This window comes from Dreissena polymorpha, chromosome 8, assembly GCF_020536995.1.
Source record: "Dreissena polymorpha isolate Duluth1 chromosome 8, UMN_Dpol_1.0, whole genome shotgun sequence".
NCBI classification, from domain to species: domain Eukaryota; kingdom Metazoa; phylum Mollusca; class Bivalvia; order Myida; family Dreissenidae; genus Dreissena; species Dreissena polymorpha.
Genome location: NC_068362.1, coordinates 87820364 through 87843504, shown reverse-complemented (window position 1 = coordinate 87843504; position 23141 = coordinate 87820364). Strand labels below are relative to the sequence as shown.

Genomic DNA, 23141 nt, shown 5'->3' with positions numbered 1-23141 from the left:
TATCACTATGAGACAACAAAGCAGAGATTGCATGCATAATGATTATTTCTATATCACTATGATACAACAAAGCAGAGATTGCATGCATAATGATTATTTCTATATCACTATGATACAACAAAGCAAATATTGCATGAATAGCGATTATTTTTTATATCACTATGATACAACAAAGCAGATATTGCATGAATAGCGATTATTTCTATTATCACTATGATACAACAAGTATGCATGATGTACACACAGGAAACAGATACTGCATTAACACATTGTCGGAGAACCATGTAAGCCTCGTTCTTTGAAAACTGACTTAAACGCATGTGAGTCAAGTGTTGTCCCAGATTAGCCTGTGCAGTTAACATTGGCTAATCAGGGATGAAAATTTCTGCTTTTAAGGAATTTTTTGTTTGGAGGATGTCTCTTCAAGAATGAAAATCCAGTTTAAGTGGAAAGTTATGTCTCTGATGAGCATGTGGAGTCAACACAGGCTTATAAGGGACAACACTTTTTGCTGTTACAGAATTTTTTATTTTAAGGAAGTATCTTAAATGCAAATCTAGTTTAGGTTGAAAGTATTGTCCCTGATAAACGCGTGTCAATGCACATTCTTATCTGGGACAACCCTTTTTGCACATGCACTTAGCCCAGTTTTATAAGAAAAAAGGCCGTTTGTACCTGATTTAGAGACACCTGCCTCTACTCTCAGCTTTTCACCCTTTCTCCTAAAAAAAAGAAAAGTTAAAATTCTTATTACAATATTTTAAAATTTCAAATGCAGACAATATATTGATATATTTTGTGTAATAAGAAGACTTTTAATTTTACTACTGTTTGTTCCGTAAAAAAAGACATTTAAATAACAAGCGATGTGTTTGTGTACCAGTAACATTATGTCCCCATATATTTGACCTTGAAGGATGACCTTGACCTTTCACCACTCAAAATGTGCAGCTCTATCAGATACACATGCATGCCAAATATTAAGTTGCTATCTTCAATATTGCAAAAGTGTAAATTAAATGAGCGATTTTGATCCATACATTTGACCTTTGACCTTGAAGGATAACCTTGACCTTTCACCACTCAAAATGTGCAGCTCCATTAGAAACACTTGCATGCCAAATATGAAGTTTCTATCTTAAAGATTGCAAAAGTTATGGCAAATGTTAAAGTTTGCACAAACAAACAAACAAACAAACAAACAAAGCAACGAACCAACAGACAGGGCAAAAACAATATGTCCCCTACTATAGTGTTGGGGGACATAAAAAGTGATTTCAACTAAATATTTCAGTTTTGTATGGTTCTTAATGTTCAACATTGAATTCTACTGCAGATAATATGTCTCTAAATAGGGCAAAATATTTCTGTCAACATAATAAACAAACAGGCCTTTAAAGGACTCAATTTATGCCTAGGTACATACAAAGTTTTACTGCTATGTATTAGAGCCTCATGAAAATGTCTATATTGACAAAAAATATGCGCTTTATAAGCCCTTTGCCAATTTAGCTAATGTCTACAAAATATAAATATTTGTTTGGCTACACATGTTTCTTCATAAAACCCATAAAATATCCAGAAATCAGACATGCAAGGTAAATTTTTCAAAATAAACCTTAAAGCCACATGGAGCCCTTAAGATTGAGGTCACATTACTTTGAATCATAATACATATTTACCCCACAAATTAATGTATACTACCAGTTGGTACCATCTACTAATGTAATCACAAACTTGCCATATATCTGCTCTTTTACTTCTTATGTTTGGTTTGAGTGTTAACCAATATTTTCTCATAGCATATTCGGTATAAAAGATCAATATTGGCCTACATAATGATAGTATGATACAATTATTTTTACAATATATGATTTTATGGTCAAAATATACACTAACTTTGACATGTTATTTAAGGATTAAGTAGGAAGAAATGTTGACGTTTGGTAAATTATGCAGAAATACAAGGAATAAAATGTCAATCACTATATATTTTGTTCATCTAACCTTTACTCTTGTTTGTTAACATAAAGTCAAAACTGCAGTAAATTCTAGCAACCATCCAGATCAGATATCATTAATGCATTGGTGGACGGTACCATCACAACAAATCAAATGAATGTTGACCAGGTGTATAATGCAGCAGATATCTGAGCAAAAATGCATCAACTCTTAACTAAATAATTATTTCTGTATGAAAAGGGTAAATTAACGTCAATCTGACGATGTTTCTTTGATTCATTTATTTAAAAAATGTATATTTGAGGACAAAAGCTGGTAGACGGTATCACCAGTCTATTCTTTTGTACCTCATGAAAGTCAAATGAAAAACTGCTACTATGTCAGGCCTTATATGATAGTGGGGTGTGTTTAGGTCACCTAAGTTTGATTTCTTATCACCAGACCACGGATTTATGGCACATTCTTTTGTACCTCATATATATAAACAGAAAAAAGCAAGTTTTCCCCAGATTCCAAAAAAGATCTTCATAAAAATTTCAGTTCTCAAATAAAGTTTGCTCTAAGTTCCAAACAAGAGCACCGCATAACGGGGCCAACGCTCGGCTGCGAAAGTTTGTCAGAGTTTTTTGTTTGGTTTTTTTTAGAGGTCACGGTGACCTTGACCTTTGACCTAGTGACCCGAAATTGGGTGTGGCATGTAGAACTCATCAAGGTGCATCTACTTATGAAGTTTCAAATTTGTGGGTGGAAGCACTTTGATTTTAGAGCCAATGTTAAGGTTTTAGCACAACGCCTTCAGCGGACGGCTGACGGCAGACGACGAGCTGGCTATGACAATACCTCGGGTTTTTCCGAAAACAGCCAAGCTAAAAATGGGTGTGGCTTGTAAAAATGAGGAAGGTGAATGTACATATGAAGTTTAAAAGTTGTAGGTGGAAGCACTTTTATTGTAGAGGCTATGTTAAAGTTTTATATTAGAGGTCACAGCGACTTTGACCTTTGACCTAGTGACCCAAAAATGGGTGTGGCGTGTAGAACTCATCAAGGTGCATGTAAATTTGAAGTTTCAAAGTTGTTGGTGGACGCACTTTGATTTTAGAGCGAATGTAAAGGTTTATGTTAAAGTTTTATATTAGAGGTCACAGTGACCTTGACCTTTGACCTAGTGACCCAAAAATGGGTGTGGCGTGTAGAACTCATCAAGGTGCATCTACATATGAAGTTTCAAAGTTGTAGGTGGAAGCACTTTGATTTTAAAGCCTATGTTAAGGTTTTAGCACGACGCCAACAGCGGAGGGCTGACGTCGGACGGCTGACGTCGGACGACGAGCTGGCTATGACAATACCTCGGGTTGTCTCTGAAAACAGCCGAGCTAAAAACAACTATTGCTTCAATTCCACTTCTCACATGATGGCGGTGATGAAAATAATTAGACAAAATAAGTTTTCTCAGGGTTCCAAAAAATAACAATATTTGCCCTGATTTCAGATCTCACATGATGGTGGGGTGTGTCTCCTCCAGGATCTGTAGCTGCTCCATCAGCATAGTGCTGTGCTGCTTGAGAAGCAGGAGCTCGTTAGAAATGTCACCCACTGTGCTCTTGAACCTCTCTTGAATAGCTTCTAACTGAAATATAATAGCAATCATGTGTAAGCCAATGTCACCCACTGTAGTCTTGAACATCTCTTGAGTAGCCTTAAACTGAAAAACAGCAGGGATCATTTGTTAGCAATGTCACCCACTGTGTTCTTGAACCTCTCTTGAATAGCCTCTAACTGAAATTCAATAGGGATCATTTGTAAGCAATGTCATCCACTGTGTTCTTGAACCGCTCTTGAATAGCCTCTTACTGAAATTCAATAAGGATCATTTGTTAGCAATGTCAACCATTGCGTTCTTAAACCTCTCTTGAATAGCCTCTAACTGAAATTCAATAGGGATCATTTGTAAGCAATGTCTACCACTGTGTTCTTGAACCTCTCTTGAATAGCCTCTTACTGAAATTCAATAGGGATCATTTGTTAGCAATGTCACCCACTGTGTTCTTAAACCTCTTTTGAATAGCCTTAAACTGAAATACAATAGGGATCATTTGTAACAAATGTCACCCAATGTGTTCTTAAACCTCTCTTGAATAGCCTCTTACTGAAATACAATTGGGATCATTTGTAAGCAATGTCACCCACTGTGTTCTTAAACCTCTCTTGAATAGCCTCTAACTGAAATTCAATAGGGATCATTTGTAAGCAATGTCACCCACTGTGTTCTTAAACCTCTTTTGAATAGCCTTTAACTGAAATACACTAGGGATCATTTGTTAGAAATGTCACCCATTGTGTTCTTAAACCTCTTTTGAATGGCCTCTTACTGAAATACAATTGGGATCATTTATAAGCCAATGTCATCAATTGTGTTCTTAAATCTGTCTTGAATAGCCGCTTACTGAAATACAATCGGGATCATTAGTTAGCAATGTCACCAATTGCATGGTCTGACATATTAAAATAGAAGCAGGAGCTCGTTAGAAGTGTCACTTAGTGTGCCCTAGAACCTCTCTTGAATAGCCTCTAACTGAAATACAATTGGGATCATTTGTTACAAATGTCGACCACTGTGTTTTTGAACCTCTCTTGAATAGCCTCTAACTGAAATACAATTTGATAATTTGTTAGCCAATGTCACCCACTGTGTACCTCTCTTGAATAGCTTCTAACTAAAATACAATAGGGATCATTTGTTAGCCAATGCCATCCACTGTGTCTTTAACCTCTCTTTAATAGCCTCTAACTGAAATACAATAGGGATCATTTGTTAGAAATGTCACCCACTGTATTCTTAAACCTCTCTTGAATAGCCATTTACTGAAATACAATTGGGATCATTTGTAAGCAATGTCACCCACTGTATTCTTAAACCTCTATTAAATAGCCTCTAACTGAAATACAATAGGGATCATTTGTTAGCCATGTCACCCACTGTGTTCTTAAACCTCTCTTGAATAGCCTCTTACTGAAATACAATTGGGATCATTTGTTAGCAATGTCACCCACTGTGTTCTTAAACCTCTCTTGAATAGCCTCTAACTGAAATACAATTTGGATCATTTGTTAGCAATGTCACCCACTGTGTTTTTAAACCTCTCTTGAATAGCTTCTAACTGAAATACATTTGTGATCATTTGTTAGCAATGTCACCCACTGTGTTCTTAAACCTCTCTTGAATAGCCTCTAACTGAAATACAATTGTGATCATTCGTTAGCCATGTCACCCACTGTGTTCTTAAACCTCTCTTGAATAGCCTCTAACTGAAATACAAGTCCGTTCATTTGTTAGCCAATGTAGCCCGCTGTGTTCTTAAACCTCTCTTGAATAGCTTCTAACTGAAATACAATTGGGATCATTTGTTAGCAATGTAACCCACTGTGTTCTTAAACCTCTCTTGAATAGCCCCCAACTGATATACAATGGGGATCATTTGTTAGCCAATGTCACCCACTGTGTTCTTAAACCTCTCTTGAATAGCCTCTAACTGAAATACAAGTCGGATCATTTGTTAGCCAATGTCACCCACTGTGTTCTAAAACCTTTGAATAGCTTCTAACTGAAATACAATTGGGATCATTTTTTAGCCAATGTCACTCACTGTGTTCTAAAACCTCTCTTGAATAGCTTCTTACTGAAATACAAATGGGATCATTTGTGAGCGAATGTCGACCACTGTGTTCTTGAACCTCTCTTGAATAACCTCTAACTGAAATACAATAGGGATCATTTGTTAACCAATGTCACCCAATGTGTTCTAAAACCTTTCTTGAATAGCTTCTAACAGAAATACAATTGGGATCATTTGGAAGCAATGACACCCACTGTGTTCTTAAACCTTTCTTGAATAGCCTCTAACTGAAATACAACAGGGATCATTTGTAAGCAATGTCATCCACTGTGTTCTTAAACCTCTCTTGAATAGCCTCTAACTGAAATACAATAGGGATCATTTGTAACAAATGTCACCCAATGTGTTCTTAAACCTCTCTTGAATAGCCTCTTACTGAAATACAATTGGGATCATTTATAAGCCAAAGTCATCACTTGTGTTCTTAAATCTGTCTTGAATAGCCGCTTACTGAAATACAGTCAGGATCATTTGTTAGCAATGTCACCCACTGTGTTCTAAAACCTCTCTTGAATAGCTTCTAACTGAAATAAAATAGGGATCATGTGTTAGCAATATCACTCACTGTGTTCTTAAAACTCTCTTGAATAGCTTCTAACTGAAATATAATAGGGATCATGTGTTTGCAATGTCACCCACTGTGTTCTTAGACCTCTCTTGAATAGCCTCTAACTGAAATACAATTTGGATCATTTGTTAGCCAATGTCACCCACTGTGTTCTAAAACCTTTCTTGAATAGCTTCTAACTGAAATACAATGGGGATCATTTGTTAGCCAATGTCACCCACTGTGTTCTAAAACCTCTCTTGAATACCTTCTTACTGAAATACAATTGGGATCATTTGTTAGCCAATGTCACCCACTGTGTTCTTGAACCTCTCTTGAAATGCCTGTAACTGAAATACAATAGGGATCATTTGTTAGCCAATGTCACCCACTGTGTTCTAAAACCTTTCTTGAATAGCTTCTAACTGAAATACAATTTGGATCATTTGTAAGCAACGTCACCCACTGTGTTCTTAAACCTTTCTTGAATAGCCTCTAACTGAAATACAACAGGAATCATTTGTAAGCAATGTCACCCACTGTGTTCTTAAACCTCTCTTGAATAGCCTCTAACTGAAATACATTGGGATCATTTGTTAGCAATGTCACCCACTGTGTACTTTAACCTCTCTTGAATAGCTTCTAACTGAAATATAATTGGGATCATTTGTTAGCAATATCACCCACTGTGTTCTTAAAACTCTCTTGAATAACCTCTAACTGAAATACAATAGGGATCATTTGTTAGCCAATGTCACCCACTGTGTTCTTAAACCTCTTTTGAATAGCCTCTAACTGAAATACAATTGGGATCATTTGTAAGCAATGTCACCAACTGCGTTCTTACACCAATCTTGAAAAGCCTCTAACTGAAATACAATTGGGATCATTTGTTAGCCAATGTCACCCACTGTGTTCTTAAACCTCCCTTGAATAGCCTCTAACCGAAATACAGTAGGGATCATTCGTTAGCCAATGTCACCCACTGTGTTCTTAAGCCTCTCTTGAATAGCCTCTAACTGAAATACAGTAGGGATCATTTGTAAGCAATGTCACCAATTGTATGGTCTTACATATCAAAATAGAACCATTCTTTAAAATTGTACCAAGGGCTGGTATAGTATGTGACATATGACTGATTGTCACAGGATATGCCTTATATAATAAAAGCTGACACAGACCCTCAATTGCTGGTTACAGCAGTCTATTTCTTTCTGTTGGTCATTTAACAAAGAGACTACAACTTCATAGAGTTTGCACGACCCTGAATACGACCAATGTCACCTTGACAATCTTACCTTATAGGATAACATTATATAAGCCTTATTCTGGGAACACTGAGCTAAACATTTTTGCCTAAAGTGTTGTCCAAGATTCGCCTTAGAAATCAGCACAGGCTAATCAGGGACACGGCTTTCCGCTTTTATGGAATGCTTCATTTATTAGAAGTCCCTTCTAAACAAAAAAAAGTCTAGTCTAGGCAGAAAGTGTTTCCCTGATTAGCCTGTGCGGACAGTAGATACATTAAGCCCAGTTTTCCCTGTACGAGACCCACGAAGACCCCCACCCACCTGCTGGTCAGCGTTGTCGATGTCGATCTGCTGGGCGTCAAACTCTGCGTCCGTCTGCTCCTCGTGCGTCTCAAACTGCAGCAACTCCTCCTTGTGGCCTTCCAGGAATTTGTCAAACTCTGGAGGGTATAATTGCATATTAGCGTGGTGAGTGAGACATAAGCTGGTATAGCACTCACTCATACTTGCAGGTTAAACTCTGTAGGTTTATAGCGTGTAAGTGTGATATACAGTGGAAAACCTTGAGACCAGACGCTCCTGTGACAATGAGAATTTTTTTGTTTAGACTTGATTCCGGTTTAGAGAGGATTCTCATTTAAAGGGATAGAGACCATCTGTATAATATCACCCATTTAAATTGGGTTACACAACACCCACTTGTTTCCAAAACCTCTCAGACTCTTTGATCAGTTTAATAATGTCTTCAAACGCTTTAAAAAATCTATATGCCTCTGCTTCAATTAAGAATTGCTTAAAAAAAACAATCTAAACACAAATGTTTCAAGAATTTGGCAAACCTCCATTTATACGACTTTCAATAAGCAATTGACCAGTCGCCAAATTATCGATCGCTCCGCCCACAAAGTCACGTGGTCTAGTGATTAGAAAACTCCGACAAGCAGATCGCAATTATAGCGAATACCGTGAGGGAAATTCTATATTTGTAATGATGTATTATGCTCTTTTCTATAAAATAAATTATTAATGCCACACACTAAACTAAACTGCTTTGTAAAACGTTAATACAATCATAAAAACTTTAGAGAGAAATGGCGTAATCAAAATAAATGAGTTAACGGCAGACTGACTATCAGAAACGTTTCTTATACATATTATATAGGGAGGTGATGAAAAATCCGTTGTAAAAATGAGCATTTATTTCATATTGATTTTGAACTTGTATTCAACCGTCTGACAGTGAACCCGGTGGCTATTCATATATAATTTTGAAAATATTTTTATTAAATTCAAATGACATATCCATATCATGATGGTTTTTTTGTTTATTAAAAATGTTTAGATCTTTGTTTTATTGTGTTATTTTTAAAAAGACACCGATTTTTTTTATTTAGATATAAATTAAATTTTGATTGTAACCATAATTTAATACATGCCTGATTTCGTGGTTTCATTAACAGATAGTCTAATATGCATTTTATTACATTTATGTTTAATGCGAACCTGTTACATTTCACTATGAAAAAATGAAATGTTGGTATTACGGTGCTGTTCAAGAACATTCGAATTGAATACATTTAGCATATTATGCATTTGCTTATTTATAACAAGATGGCCCTTATATGTTAATTGCAATTTTCACATTTCTCCCCGTATCAATATATGTTGTATAAGAAATGTTGTTGTTGTAATATAAGCCGTACATTTTACACTTGAAGTCGCTTTAAGCTGGCTAAGCCGCGTTGAAATCACCTTTGTGTTGTTTTTACTTTAGTTAAAACAATATTTAAGTTAACAATTTATAATGATTTCCCTTGTTTATGATCCACAGAAAATAAATATATAATTGGAAATCATTTAAGTAATTAAATAGTTTTCTTTTCTTGTGTACAGTACCTAACAATGCCTTAATGTTCATTCATTCTGAGATCCACGCAACATACTGTTATTTATTAATCATCGACAATTATGCTGAGATTAATAAGCACGTGTGGCAATTATTATGTTGCCCAAACTTCTTAATAATATTGTGCATCAAACGGTATAACACGTTTTATAGAACACACACCTGGTGTGGTAAAACTATTCATTGTGTTTGTTTTCTCATTACTCGTTCATATGTTCAAGAAATAAAGATCAAATAATAACCTATTATAAAGTATGTATAGCACCTACAATTTTGAATAATGATCGAACAGTAATGATCATGCATTTGATATAAAATCTGTGTAAACTCTTAAAAATTACGTCCATTCCATATGTACAACACGCTTTGTTTGTCGGACAAAATGGCGGCCAGATAAGCGTTGCTGAGGGGTGTGTGAAAAATCGATATCTGATTGGCTGATCGACAAAATGTGGGCGGAGTTGGCGACTGGTCAATTGAGATAAACAATGCAAACGTCATTTGCCTTATAAACATCTAATAATAAAATAATAAACACTTAAGAAAAGTATTAATATGATCAATTTTAGTTCTTCTATTGATGTGTGAACATCATAGGCAATACAAGTCTCCTTAAACTTTCCAAACTCTGACAGTTATATTGACCTTTTAGTGTGATATTTAAAATCAACTCACTGAATGAGGGTGGAAATATTACAGTGTAGTGGTGTTATGCATAATTGATTGAATATATTAAATGTCTTTTGTTTTTGGTGCCATATCAAAACTTAAAAGGAAGATAATTACATTTTCATTATTGCATGCAATATTGCAGGTGACTGTAGCGTTCTTGTGTTTTGTTTTTTCACAAGCTGATTGTGGATTGCTCAGAACAATATGTCAAAGAAAGAACAATAGTATCATGAACATCAATAATTATTAAATGACACTGTTACAGTTTGTATATTTGAATTCAATGCTATTATTAATAGCATTGAATTCAAATCTACATGCTATAACAGTGTCATTGTGAAAATAAACAAGTAAAACAAGAGCTCCACATAACCGGTGCCAACGCTCGGCTGCGGGTGAATTTTTTAATAAATGAAAGCTTGTCAGAATTTTTAATTTTTTTTTAGAGGTCACAGTGACCTTGACCTTTGTCCTAGTGACCCAAATATGGGTGATGCGTGTAGAACTCATCAAGGTGCAGCTACATATGATGTTTCAAAGTTGTAGGAGGAAGCTCTTCGATTTTATAGCCAATGCTAAAACCTTGACAAAATGTTAAGGTTTTAGCACAACGCGGACGGCACAACACGCTGGCTATGACAATACCTCGGGTTTTCTCCGAAAACAGCTGAGCTAAAAAATGAGGTATATTCAAACATCAATGAAGGGAACGAGAAATATATATGTTACTGCATTAACATAAGAATACTATCAAATTCCACCAAATGCTTCACCTCCATGAAATTCATACCTTCTACTGCCGTGTTGAGAACTGTCATGATCTGCTCTTCCAGCTTCTTGGCAAGCTGGATATTAGTCATGATGTTGGCCTAAAAGACATGAACTTGTTAGCATCTCTGGAAAACACAATTAGCGCTGCTCCTTACCAATCTACCTAAACAAATATAAAGAAGTGAAACTCCAGTTGGTCCAGCAGTATTACATTCCTATAATACACACGTTTGTGGTTCTTTATTTATGGCAAGTAACCAATTGCCAAAACAGTACGGCACAATACGAAACAACATACAAACATAGTAGAATAAAATTGAGGTCACTGCCTTGGAACGGTAAATGCTAAGCACTGAAGTCAAGGGTATTGATAGAGCATTACTGCTTTAAGAGTTTTATGAGGAAATGTCAGTGCCAGAAATGTACATTATGTGATGTATTCTTGATTGTGTACAATGTGTATTGTGAATCAAACGCATCATGTGTGTGTGTGGATTACCTTGGGTTTTAACCCTTTACCACTTAAATACGTATTTTGACGCATTTGTAGTCCCATAGAAAGTTAAATTTAATCATATATCTTTACTACTAAATTCAAGTTTTAAGGCTTCATCTCCAAACATTAGATACTGATGAGCAGCAATTAAACAGCTTTAAACCTGAACAGACTGCAAGTTACTTACAGACTGTTCTGGTATTATGCTGTTTGCACATAGCCATTATAACTTTGCTTCTTAGTTGGAAAGGGTTAATATCTTTTGTGCCTACTGCAACTTGGTCTAAAAGCATTGAGAGTAGTTTTTCATAGGGATATTAAATTCATGAAAAAGTCAACGCACACAATTAGCAATAATCATGTCTTTTGAATAATCATGATTTTGCAGTACATGGCAAGCTGGATATTGGTCATGATGTTGGACTGAAAGACTCGAACTTCAGGATTTATATAGCATTTAGTAACTGCATTGTTAGTTTTATAGACTTTCAATCCTTTAAAATTAAGTTATTCCAATAACTGCAAACTACATGTATGTGTCATAAATCTTAAATCGTGTATGACATTTTTGGGTTTTGAATCTCATAAAAGCATGATAATTATACTCTTAAAATTAGAAATTGTTTACAAACATGTGGTTACACGTGTGGCAGGTTATATAAACCTGTTGTGTTATAAAATGAACTACTGGTAACTTGTCTTATACCCGCTTTGTGGATACCACAGGCTTTTTCTGACTTCGTGGTGTTACAGAATCTTCAGGCTGATCAGTAAAAGCTGAAACAAAAACAGAAAAAACTGAAAACAAGATTAATAAAGCTTTCAATACTGTTAAAAAAGTAAAAAATCTAAATAAACTTAATAATGGCTGAAAAATAAAGGCTGATAAAATTTTCAGTAAAAGCTGAAATTTAAATTTAATCTCTTATCAACACAGGATCACAACTATGCCAAATATAGAACCATTTCCAAGCCTTTCAAACCATTTCCGAATATTTTAATTGTTTATTAATTAAAGTAAATACTTAATTCATAGCTGAAGAAGTAAAGAACACTTAGTTTTTATTGCATACAGATAGGTCAGTGTCTTTGGGTTTTTGTGCTCAGGAAAAAAATATCAGTTTTATCTGCCTTTATATTGTGAATATATAAAAAGGACGAAAAAAGATGAGATCAACTGACGTCATGAAATAAAATGAGGTCCTCATGTGTTTTTGTTTTCAACATGATTGGAATAAAGCTGGGTTGCTGGGTTATTTCATAAATGTATAAGCGAAAGGGTAATAAGGGATTTCCTTTATATCTATTTTAACTTTTTTTACTCTTGATTTTCAGAAGATGTAATTTCTTAATTTTTACAACTTAAGAGTTTAACAAATAATAGACAAAGAAGAAAAAACAACAACAAAATATTCTTAAATATGTGAGCCTACAAAGCAGTTTTGACTCTTGACTTTTCAAACCTTAGGAAAGCCCTGGGTTGGCATTCACCAACCCATTCTTAGACTTAAGAATGAAGAATAGACTTAGAAACAAGAAAAGCTACTTTAAGTTTGAATGTTTTAAGTTTTAAGCTACTTAAAGAGGCTAAAAATGGTCTTCCAGTCATCAACCTAATGTTCTTAATAAGGCATAATCAAATTATGGGTGTTATAAACTGCCTTGATAAACATAACTTTTAAGAAGTTCAAGAGTATAATAGTTTCAAGAATATTCTTTACTGTATGTCTTAACCCTTTGCATGCTGGGAAATTTGTCGTCTTCTAAAATGTTGTTTGCTGAATTTCTAAAATTAGCATTTTCTTCGATTTTTTTCAAAGAATACTATCAGAATAGCAAACAGTTTGGATCCTGATGAGATGCCACGTTTTGTGGCGTCTCATCTGGATCCAAACTGTTTGCAAAGGCCTTTAAAATTCGGTTCAAGTGCTGAAAGGGTTAAGTCTAAGAAACAATTGTTGAAAATGGGCCCTGGATAAGTAGCCACTGTGTATGAGTACTCACCGACTGACAGATCATCATAGCCTTTCTTGAAAGTGGACAGGTACTCTATTTCTTCCTTGTTTTCTTGTAGAGCAGTCTAAAACAGGAAAACCAGGTTAGTTTAATTCATTTTGTCATTTCAAAATTTATCAATTTGCATTACAGGGACATAACGATCAGACCCTAATGTGTCATAGACATTGATGCCCCCCCCCCCCCATTAAATATAGTGGAAAAGACAAAGGGCAATAATTGTAGTGAAAAATGGTCAAAACCAAAACTATTTTCTTTGCAATTATATCACAATATTCAGGTAGATCTGCCCAAATCTGAGCGACATGAACCATTAGTAAAAGATGTCCCCGTAATGTAGTGGAAATGGTGTCCGCCTTGCGATCGGGAGGTCACGGTTTCAATCCCCACTGTGGGAGCGTTCTTTAGACCTCCCCCATAGACAACAAGTACTGGTTCTAGTTCCAGGAAACGGACCTGATAGCGTTTCAAATAAGTAGTATTACTGTCAATGCAATCAAGCTAAAATAAATAGGTTTAAACTAAGTAAAAGAGGAATTGAAAACAACCTTTGAGATCCATGGACTAACTGACGGACAAATATTATGCTAATCATTAAATACCTTCAAATTGGGGGGTGGGGGTATTGTTTCATACACAAAATTCCAGTTGGATTCAAACTTCAGCCTACAAAACTTGCTTTTATTGCTGAAGTTCATGTCTTAAGCAATGGTTTTACAATATTGCATTATCATTATAAAAAGTTTGCATGCATATTTCAGTATATCTATATCAAGCAGTAGAACTATTAAAGATCCCCCCACACCCATAAATTTTCCCAGAGTCACAACCTTTTACAATATTAAAAATGGTTTGCTTTTTGTCTTATTGTTTTCAACCGTGTTTAAGTCATACAACTGCAGTCAGTAAACCTTCTCACACTTTTTCTGGATAAGCTGGTTGACCTGTGCCAGAGAGAGCAGTGCATACTAGTTACTACATGTTAACCTGTACCAGATAGGGCAGTGCATAGTAGTTACTACATGTTGACCTGTACCAGATAGGGCAGTGCATACTAGTTACTACATGTGGACATGTGGACATGTGTCAGATAGAGCAGTGCAATCTAGTTATTACACTTTGACCTGTGCCAGATAGGGCAGTGCATACTAGTTACTACATGTTGACATGTGCCAGATAGGGTAGGGAATACTAGTTACTACAAATCGACCTGTGCCAGATAGGGCAGTGCATACTAGTTACTACACGTTGACCTGTGCCAGATAGGGTAGTGCATACTAGTTACTACATGTTGACATGTGTCAGATAGGGCAATGCATACCAGATACTACATGTTGACATGTGTCAGATAGGGCAGTGCATACTAGTTACTACATGTTGACCTGTAACAGATAGGGCTGTGCAAACTAGTTACTACATGTGGACATGTGTCAGATAGGGTAGTGAATACTAGTTACTACAAATTGACCTGTGCCAGATAGGGCAGTGCATACTAGTTACTACACGTTGACCTGTGCCAGATAGGGCAGTGCATACTAGTTACTACATGTTGACATGTGCCAGATAGGGTAGTGCATACGAGTTACTACACGTTTACCTGTGCAAGATAGAGCAGTGCATACTTGTTACTACACATTAACCTGTGTCAGATAGGGCAGTGCATGCTAGTTACTACATGTGGACATGTGTCAGATAGGGCAGTGCATACTAGTTACTACAAGTTTACTTGTGCCGGATAGAGCAGTGCATACTAGTTACTACATGTTGACATGTGTCAGATAGTGCAGTGCACACTAGTTACTACACGTTTACCTGTGCCAGATAGGGCAGTGCATACTAGTTACTACATGTTGACATGTGCCAGATAGGGTAGTGAATACTAGTTACTACAAATTGACCTGTGCCAGATAGGGCAGTGCATACTAGTTACTACACGTTGACCTGTGCCAGATAGGGCAGTGCATACTAGTTACTACATGTTGACATGTGCCAGATAGGGTAGTGCATACGAGTTACTACACGTTTACCTGTGCAAGATAGAGCAGTGCATACTTGTTACTACACATTTACCTGTGTCAGATAGGGCAGTGCATGCTAGTTACTACATGTGGACATGTGTCAGATAGGGCAGTGCATACTAGTTACTACATGTGGACATGTGCCAGATAGGGCAGTGCATACTAGTTACTACAAGTTTACTTGTGCCGGATAGAGCAGTGCATACTAGTTACTACATGTGGACATGTGTCAGATAGGGCAGTGCATACTAGTTACTACAAGTTTACCTGTGCCAGAAAGGGGAGGGCATACTTGTTACTACATGTGGACATGTGTCAGATAGGGCAGTGCATACTAGTTACTACACATTTACCTGTGCCAGATAGGGCAGTGCATACTAGTTACTACATGTGGACATGTGTCAGATAGGGCAGTGCATACTAGTAACTACATGTTGACCTGTGCCAGATAGGGCAGTGCATACTAGTTACTTCACATTTACCTGTGTCAGATAGGGCAGTGCATACTAGTTACTACATGTGAACATGTAGCAGATAGGGCAGTGCATACTTGTTACTACAAGTTTACCTGTGCCAGATAGGGCAGTGCATACTAGTTACTACATGTGGACATGTGTCAGATAGTGCAGTGCATACTAGTTACTACATGTGGACATGTGTCAGATAGGGCAGTGCATACTAGTTACTACATGTGGACATGTGTCAGATAGGGCAGTGCATACTAGTTACTACACGTTGACCTGTGCCAGATAGGGCAGTGCATACTAGTTACTACATGTTGACATGTCCCAGATAGGGCAGTGCATACAAGTTACTACACATTTACCTGTGCCAGATAGGGTAGAGCATACTAGTTACTACATGTGGACATGTGCCACATAGGGCAGTGCATACTAGTTACTACATGTTGACCTGTCCCAGATAGGGCAGTGCATACAAGTTACTACATGTTGACCTGTCCCAGATAGGGCAGTGCATACAAGTTACTACATGATTCCCTGTGCCAGATAGGGCAATGCAAACTAGTTTCTACATATTGACCTGTGCCAGATAGGACAGTGCATACTAGTTACTACATGTTGACATGTGTCAGATAGAGCAGTGCATACTAGTTACTACATGTGGACATGTGTCAGATAGGGTAGTGCATACTAGTTACTACATGTGGACATGGGTCAGATCAGGCAGTGCATACTAGTTACTACATATTGACCTGTGTCAGATAGGGCAGTGCAAACTAGTTACTACATGTTGACATGTGTCAGATAGTGCAGTGCATACTAGTTACTACATGTTGACATGTGTCAGATAGTGCAGTGCATACTAGTTACTACATGTGGACATGTGTCAGATAGGGCAGTGCATACTAGTTACTAGATGTTGGCATGTGTCAGATAGGGCAGTGCATACTAGTTACTACATGTTGACATGTGTCAGATAGGGCAGTGCATGCTAGTTACTATATGTTGACCTGTGCCAGATAGGGCAGTGCATACTAGTTACTACATGTTGACATGTGCCAGATAGGGCAGTGCATACTAGTTACTACAAGTTTACCTCTGCCAGATAAGGCAGTGCATACGAGTTACTACATATTGACCTGTGTCAGATAGGGCAGTGCATACTAGTTACTTCACATTTTCAACACTGCGCCCTGAATGCATATCACACTCAGAGTTTCAGTTAATTACTAACATTTAAGTCGTTAATATCAGCCATCATACGCTCTTTCTCACGTTGGCGATTGTCTCTCTCCTTCACCAGGTCATTGTTTAGACTGCAAATAAATAAACTCAATAAATAAACCAGAAGCTGTCACAGACACTGACTACTTGCCTTGGACGCATTGTTATCAAAAGGGTACAGGAGGAATATGTCCTTTAAATAAAAAGCAATCATCAGATGTGACAATATACTGAGCACTTTGAGATAATTATTGCTTAAACATTTAAATTGAATGGCATGCAAAATAGGGGGAGTTTCATACAGAAGCTTTAATATGTCATTTTTAACAAAGGGCAGTAACGTAATAAACATGATTGCATTGGAGAAACTTTATAATATGCACTGTAGTACTTGCAGATAATTATTCTTTAAAAGATTGACAAACATCGCATGCAAAATGTAGGAGGAGTTACGCACAGCAGATCGAATGTGTAATTTTAAACAAATTTCAATAATTCCTTACAAATAACTTAATTACCAAACCTTGACAATTTATGCTGTACCGATAACCTTATCTATATATTATATATCATATATGATTTTTTGTGTGCCGGGTCCCTATGCTGATAACAGATAAATATTCTGTACAAGTAAAGCACAAATATCACACATAGAAGCTTTATAATAACTTTAAACAAAGGGCGATAACTCCGTAATTTTTTTAGCAATCCTGCAATCTTGACTATCAACCATGCAGCACTGGGAAATTATTATTCTGTAAATGTTTGATGACAATTTCACTCAAAATTTAGGATGAGTTTAAATTAGCTTATAAATGAAATATTAAATGAACAGCAGCAACTTCATCACAAATAACTCAATAGCAAAAGAAAATGGAATGCAAAATATAAAAGTTGCACGCAGAATTAAGCTTTCATATGTAATTTTGAACAAAGGGCAATAACTCCTTTAAAATAACACATTCATAAAACTTGATAATTTCTTTAGCACTTGCAGATAATTATTAAGAGTGACAAAATTAACATGCAAAATATAGATGTTGCACACAAAAGCTTTATATGCGAGTGTAAACCAAGGGCAATAACTCCTTTCAAAAAGAATTGAATCGCAAAACCTTGACAATTTGTGCTGTAGCATTTAGAGATAATCATTTTGTAAGTTTGATAATATTTGTAGGTAAAATGCTGGATGAGTTGTTCACAGAAAAGTGTGTGACAGACAGAGGCATGCACACAAATAAACATGCTACATGGATGGAATGATGCCTATCAGCCAGGTGTTGTATAATACATAAGCTTTTTTCAATTATTTAAAAAATGATGACAATAATGTTAATAGTTTCAGACAGACTCAAATCAGTGTTAATGTTTCTTTTCAATGGTTTTATTCCAGGCCTTTTAACCCGGCCTTTCCCACTCAGAAGCAAAGTAAAAATTGCTATGTGCAAACAGCATAAAACCAGAACAACCAAGTAGCTCACAGCCTGTTAAGGTTTTATGCTGTTTGCTGCTCATCAGTATCTAATTGTTGAAAATGAAGCCTTTAAAACTTGAATCTAGTAAGAAAGGTCTGTAATTTAATAAATTTACTAAGGGAATACAAATATGTCCAAACATGTTTCTAAGAGGTAAAGGGTTAAATGGTAGCTGGACTTTCTTGGAGGCTTTTATCGGATACAGTCAATCAAGAATTGAGAAGATCAATTAGAGGTTCATATTTCAATATTAAACAATAGCACACTGTTGCACAATCCATATACTAAAATGTTTACATTAAATGGCTTGAATCCGTTTTTTTGCAATTAGACAGTTCAAGAATGCAATCATTCTGGTTATTTTCACTGCAGAGTAAAATTGTGAAAATATGATTCAGTTGTTATTATACAAGCTGAAATGTAATTGAACATGCCCAATATGTGAGGAAGAGTTTTTAAAAATGTTTGATTAAAAGAGTTACAAATTGCACCGCACCTTTCAATGTCAGCCAGTTTGTCCACCATTTTTTCCTTCATGTCTGCAATGACCTCTTTGAGTTCAGCCACGGTCTGCTTGAGCTGCAGATTCTCTCTGTGACTTTCTTCGAGCTGTTTGTGCTTTTCAAATAATCTGAAACACAAGCAAATAACATGAAATACAACAAAATACCCTGAAATACAAGCAAATAATCTAAAACACAATCAAATAGCATGATATACAAGAAAATACCCTAAAATACAAGCAAATTATCTTAAAAATAATCAAATAGCATGATATATAAGATAATATCCTGTATTACAAGCAAATAAACTGAAGCATAATAAAAAAACACAATCAATTAAGCTTTAATAAAATAACCTGAAATCAAATAACATGAAACGCAATCAAATAACCTGAAACACAAGCGAATATCCTGAAACACAATACAATAATGGGACCATGGTCTAGAAGTAGGATGCTGGTCTAGGAACTGATAGGTCACTGGTTCAAATCCCGCTCAGACCACGTAATTTTCCTGAGCAAAAAATTAATCCCACGCTTGCTCCTCTCCACTCAGGAGTATAAATGGGTACCTGTGAGGGAAAAAAGCCAATGTGCCATGGCTGCAAACTGCGCCGAATGTAAACGGACGACTTATATCCCAGTGATTGGGGGGCAAATGTCAAAGTCAATTGAATATGAGTCTAGTATAGTAATCAGACTATAAACACATGAATTTGCATTTGCATAACATGTAATTCAATCAAACAACCTTAAATGAAATCAAATATCCACAGGAAACCTCAAATACAAGCAAATAACATAAAATTGAAGCAAATAATTTGAAATAAAAATAAAATAACCAAGTCATATGAAATGCAAGCAAATAGCATCAAATTTGAGCGAATACAAGCAAATAAGCTGAAATACAAGTATCATCATTGAACTTACAGAAATTACTATCAAAGTACCAGAATTCAAATTAGTTACAAGCAAATAACTTGAACGCAAACAATACAAGAGCTGTCAGAGGACAGCGCGCTCGAGTGCTTGGCAGTATAACGAAAGCCATCATGGAGAGGGGGAGAGGTGTAATGTGGGTGTGTGGTCATTTAATAGATGAACTTTCAAAAATAAGGAAAACAAATATTTTTTAATTTTTTTTTTTGGGGGGGGGGGGGATTCTGGGGTGGGGCATGGGGGATGGTTTGGGTGGAGTGCATTGTGGTATGTCAGGTAAGTGTTGTTTTGTCAAAGTATGAATCAAATGTGATCATAAATAAAGAAGTTATGGCAATTAAGCAAAATGTTCAATTATCTAAGTATAAAAGGGGCCATAATTCTGTCAAAATGCTTGATACAGTTGTCTGCTCTTGTTAATAGATTGGGATCATGTTGGTAAAGAAGTATGCAAAATATAAAAGCAATATGTCAAAGGACTTAGGAAATATTTGGGGTGGTACGCAAACTTTAACATTTGCACACTTATGCTAACGGGAACGCCAGGGTGAGTAGGATAGCTCCACTATATATATTTCATATATAAAAGTCGAGCTAATAAAAGCATGTTACCTAAAATAAAAGCAAATAACAAGAACTCACTAAAATTATCATCAGTTTGTGGGATGAGACTCAAAACCTTCAATTTCCAAAGAATATTTAAAAATGACCTAAAATACATTCACTGAAACCATTTTAATAATAGAGAAAAAAGAAACTGACCTCTTTTTAACTGTCTCTAGCTGTTCCTCCATTTCATCCATTTTCTCTGACTGTGTGTTCTGACGGCGAGCAATGTGAATGAAGTATGGTATCGGGGTAACACTGCCATCTTGTGCTGTAGTCAGGTCATCGCTGTAAACAGCCTCTGGGAAAGAAAACAAGCTCTTTGAAAAAGCCCTATTTTATCATTGTCCTTACCGGATTCATAAGTTGTTCACACAAAAATAAGAAGAATTGCACTTGCTTTCAAAATGTAACAAGCTTTATTTGGTATTTAAGAATTTTACTTGGCATATACATGGTATTTTTTACATTTTTGATTGAAACTTTTATTATTTGTTTTAAACAGAATTGCAGTTTGAATGGCTTAAACAAAATCATTATACAGTATACACAGATCAAAATCAATGACTTATCAAATCATACTCTTACCATATATTTTAAAATACAACATACAGTCATTTATTTTCTGAACACCAAAAGATTAACTTTAAGTCACTATCACCAATACATACTGCTACTTTATTATGCTATATAAAAACATTCGACAACAAGTAGTAGCATACGATGGTTAATTACAATAGGAAGACCCTAAAAACAAGTAACATTGATGTAAAAACGTTATATTACAAGCATTCGGCAAGTTTTAAGCATCTAAATATCTAAATATCGTTCCACGATGTAATCTACTTTCGCTTTCGAGTCAGGATCGGATTCATTCGGGTTGCCTTCATTTGCATAATTTATACAAGTCATTTTCGCATTCGCTAAGTTCCAGTTACCCAGAATTCATTTTGATTTCACAGAATGATTATTCATGAGAGCTACGTCATGCTTCCGACGCTTACCGTATCCAATCTCGTGTCCACCCGTAAATGTTCGGATATTTCACGGGAGATATAAATGGAATTATTTGTGGCCACAAAAAAATAAAAATGAGCATTTTGTATCTCGTTAAATCAATTCTACCAGACAACATCTAACGTTGAAAGTTTGCATTTTGCTAAAAGGAACATTGATTTTTTTATGGGTTAGCTTTATTTAACAAAATATTTGATATTTTTGAGCGTGATTGTTACTTATATAAGTCAACATCAAACAACATTAACCAATTTAAATCTGTCTAATAAACGTGAATGTTTACCAAACAAATCGTCTCTCAGGCGCTTAAAAATCCTTATATAGACTCCGAGGTTGGGAATGATGGTATCGAAGGCCTGGAAAGCCAACTGCATCTTCTCCTCATCTGGGCCCAACTGGCCACGAGACATTCTTTCCACACACAGCAACTCATACTTGTTCACTGCAAAGATTTATTGACACAATATAACATTTGACCTGCAAGGGTCTAAGGGTATTTAAAACATAATCTTAAGTGCCACCCCATGTCGGTCAAAGAGTGTGCCTATCTGAATCACAAGCTAGACAGTAGAATTGAAACAATATGGAACCTGCTACAAAAGCCCCAAGGGAAAAAACTAGACCACACATCATGGTATCAATTTTTTATTTTTTTTGAAACCCTTCAAATACCAAAGTGATATTAGTTAAATAAAATACAAATGGCAGCAGATGATCTTACAATAATAATAAAATATTCTGTGATCTTAGTCCTCATGTAAAAAAACAACAAACTTCTCTACCAGCATTCTTACTTCCATTTCTAATCATGCATTGAAACTAAGAAATATGCCTGATGTTCAGTTGTGCTAATTTTACATGGTTAAAAATTATTAGTGCTCATCATTTAATTAAATGTATATTACACGCCAGTCAAAATATGCACGCACTGATGAAATTAACTTAGGATTTCAAATAATTAATTTTAATTCTGCAAAACAAATAATATAAAACAATCATGAACTTGTCCGAATAGTTATATTGTCCGGATTAATGTCCAATTTTTCGCACGATCAATTTGTCACTCCCAGCTTATTTCAGTGAAATATATCATTGCTAACCTGGAGAGTGACCTTGTAAAACACTTGCTTCGCGTTTTATTTTATCAATTTTACTCATTTTTGTATTGCAACTTGAAATAATTAAATAACAGACTAATTGTTGCTATGCACGCTCAAAATGCAGGTGCTTTGTTTTATCGAACTTGGCTATCGTTATCGACTATAAATTCGTTGTGGAAACTTATATCCACAATTGCAACATGCTAGGTAGTGGAAAACAACTTCCTTAAATGTATGCATCATGGTGTCAAAAAACATTAAAACTATAACATAAAAATATGTACCCGAGAAAAAAGTAATTTGTTTTTTTTTCAGAGGAGTTCATGAAAAAATTAACCAGGAGTTTAGAAGTAGGTTTAACACCCCCTGTTCCTATTTGAAACAATGTTATATTTATTTTTGTATTTTGTTCTCATTGTTAACAGTTGAGAGGTTTCAAAAAAAATATTCAATTAAACGGCTACGGAGTGCGAAGAATACGACATTCGAGAAAATCATGGGAAAA

At 35.7% G+C, this 23141-nt stretch overlaps 1 protein-coding gene across 1 annotated transcript in view; it reads right to left on the bottom strand.

The window, feature by feature from the left end:
- The window catches only part of LOC127842192 (uncharacterized), a 65634-nt gene extending 42844 nt beyond the window's left edge, over positions 1-22790 (bottom strand). The window contains exons 1-11 of the mRNA XM_052371551.1: positions 22637-22790; positions 21820-21978; positions 20676-20820; positions 18969-19103; positions 17008-17089; positions 13283-13358; positions 11985-12055; positions 10802-10880; positions 7755-7873; positions 3459-3589; positions 676-722 (exon numbers count right to left, since the gene is read on the bottom strand). Of these exons, the coding sequence (XP_052227511.1) occupies positions 676-722; positions 3459-3589; positions 7755-7873; positions 10802-10880; positions 11985-12055; positions 13283-13358; positions 17008-17089; positions 18969-19103; positions 20676-20820; positions 21820-21978; positions 22637-22694 (1102 nt within the window). The 5' untranslated portion in view covers positions 22695-22790. The remainder of the gene's footprint in view (positions 1-675; positions 723-3458; positions 3590-7754; positions 7874-10801; positions 10881-11984; positions 12056-13282; positions 13359-17007; positions 17090-18968; positions 19104-20675; positions 20821-21819; positions 21979-22636) is intronic.
- Positions 22791-23141: the final 351 nt, after the last annotated feature.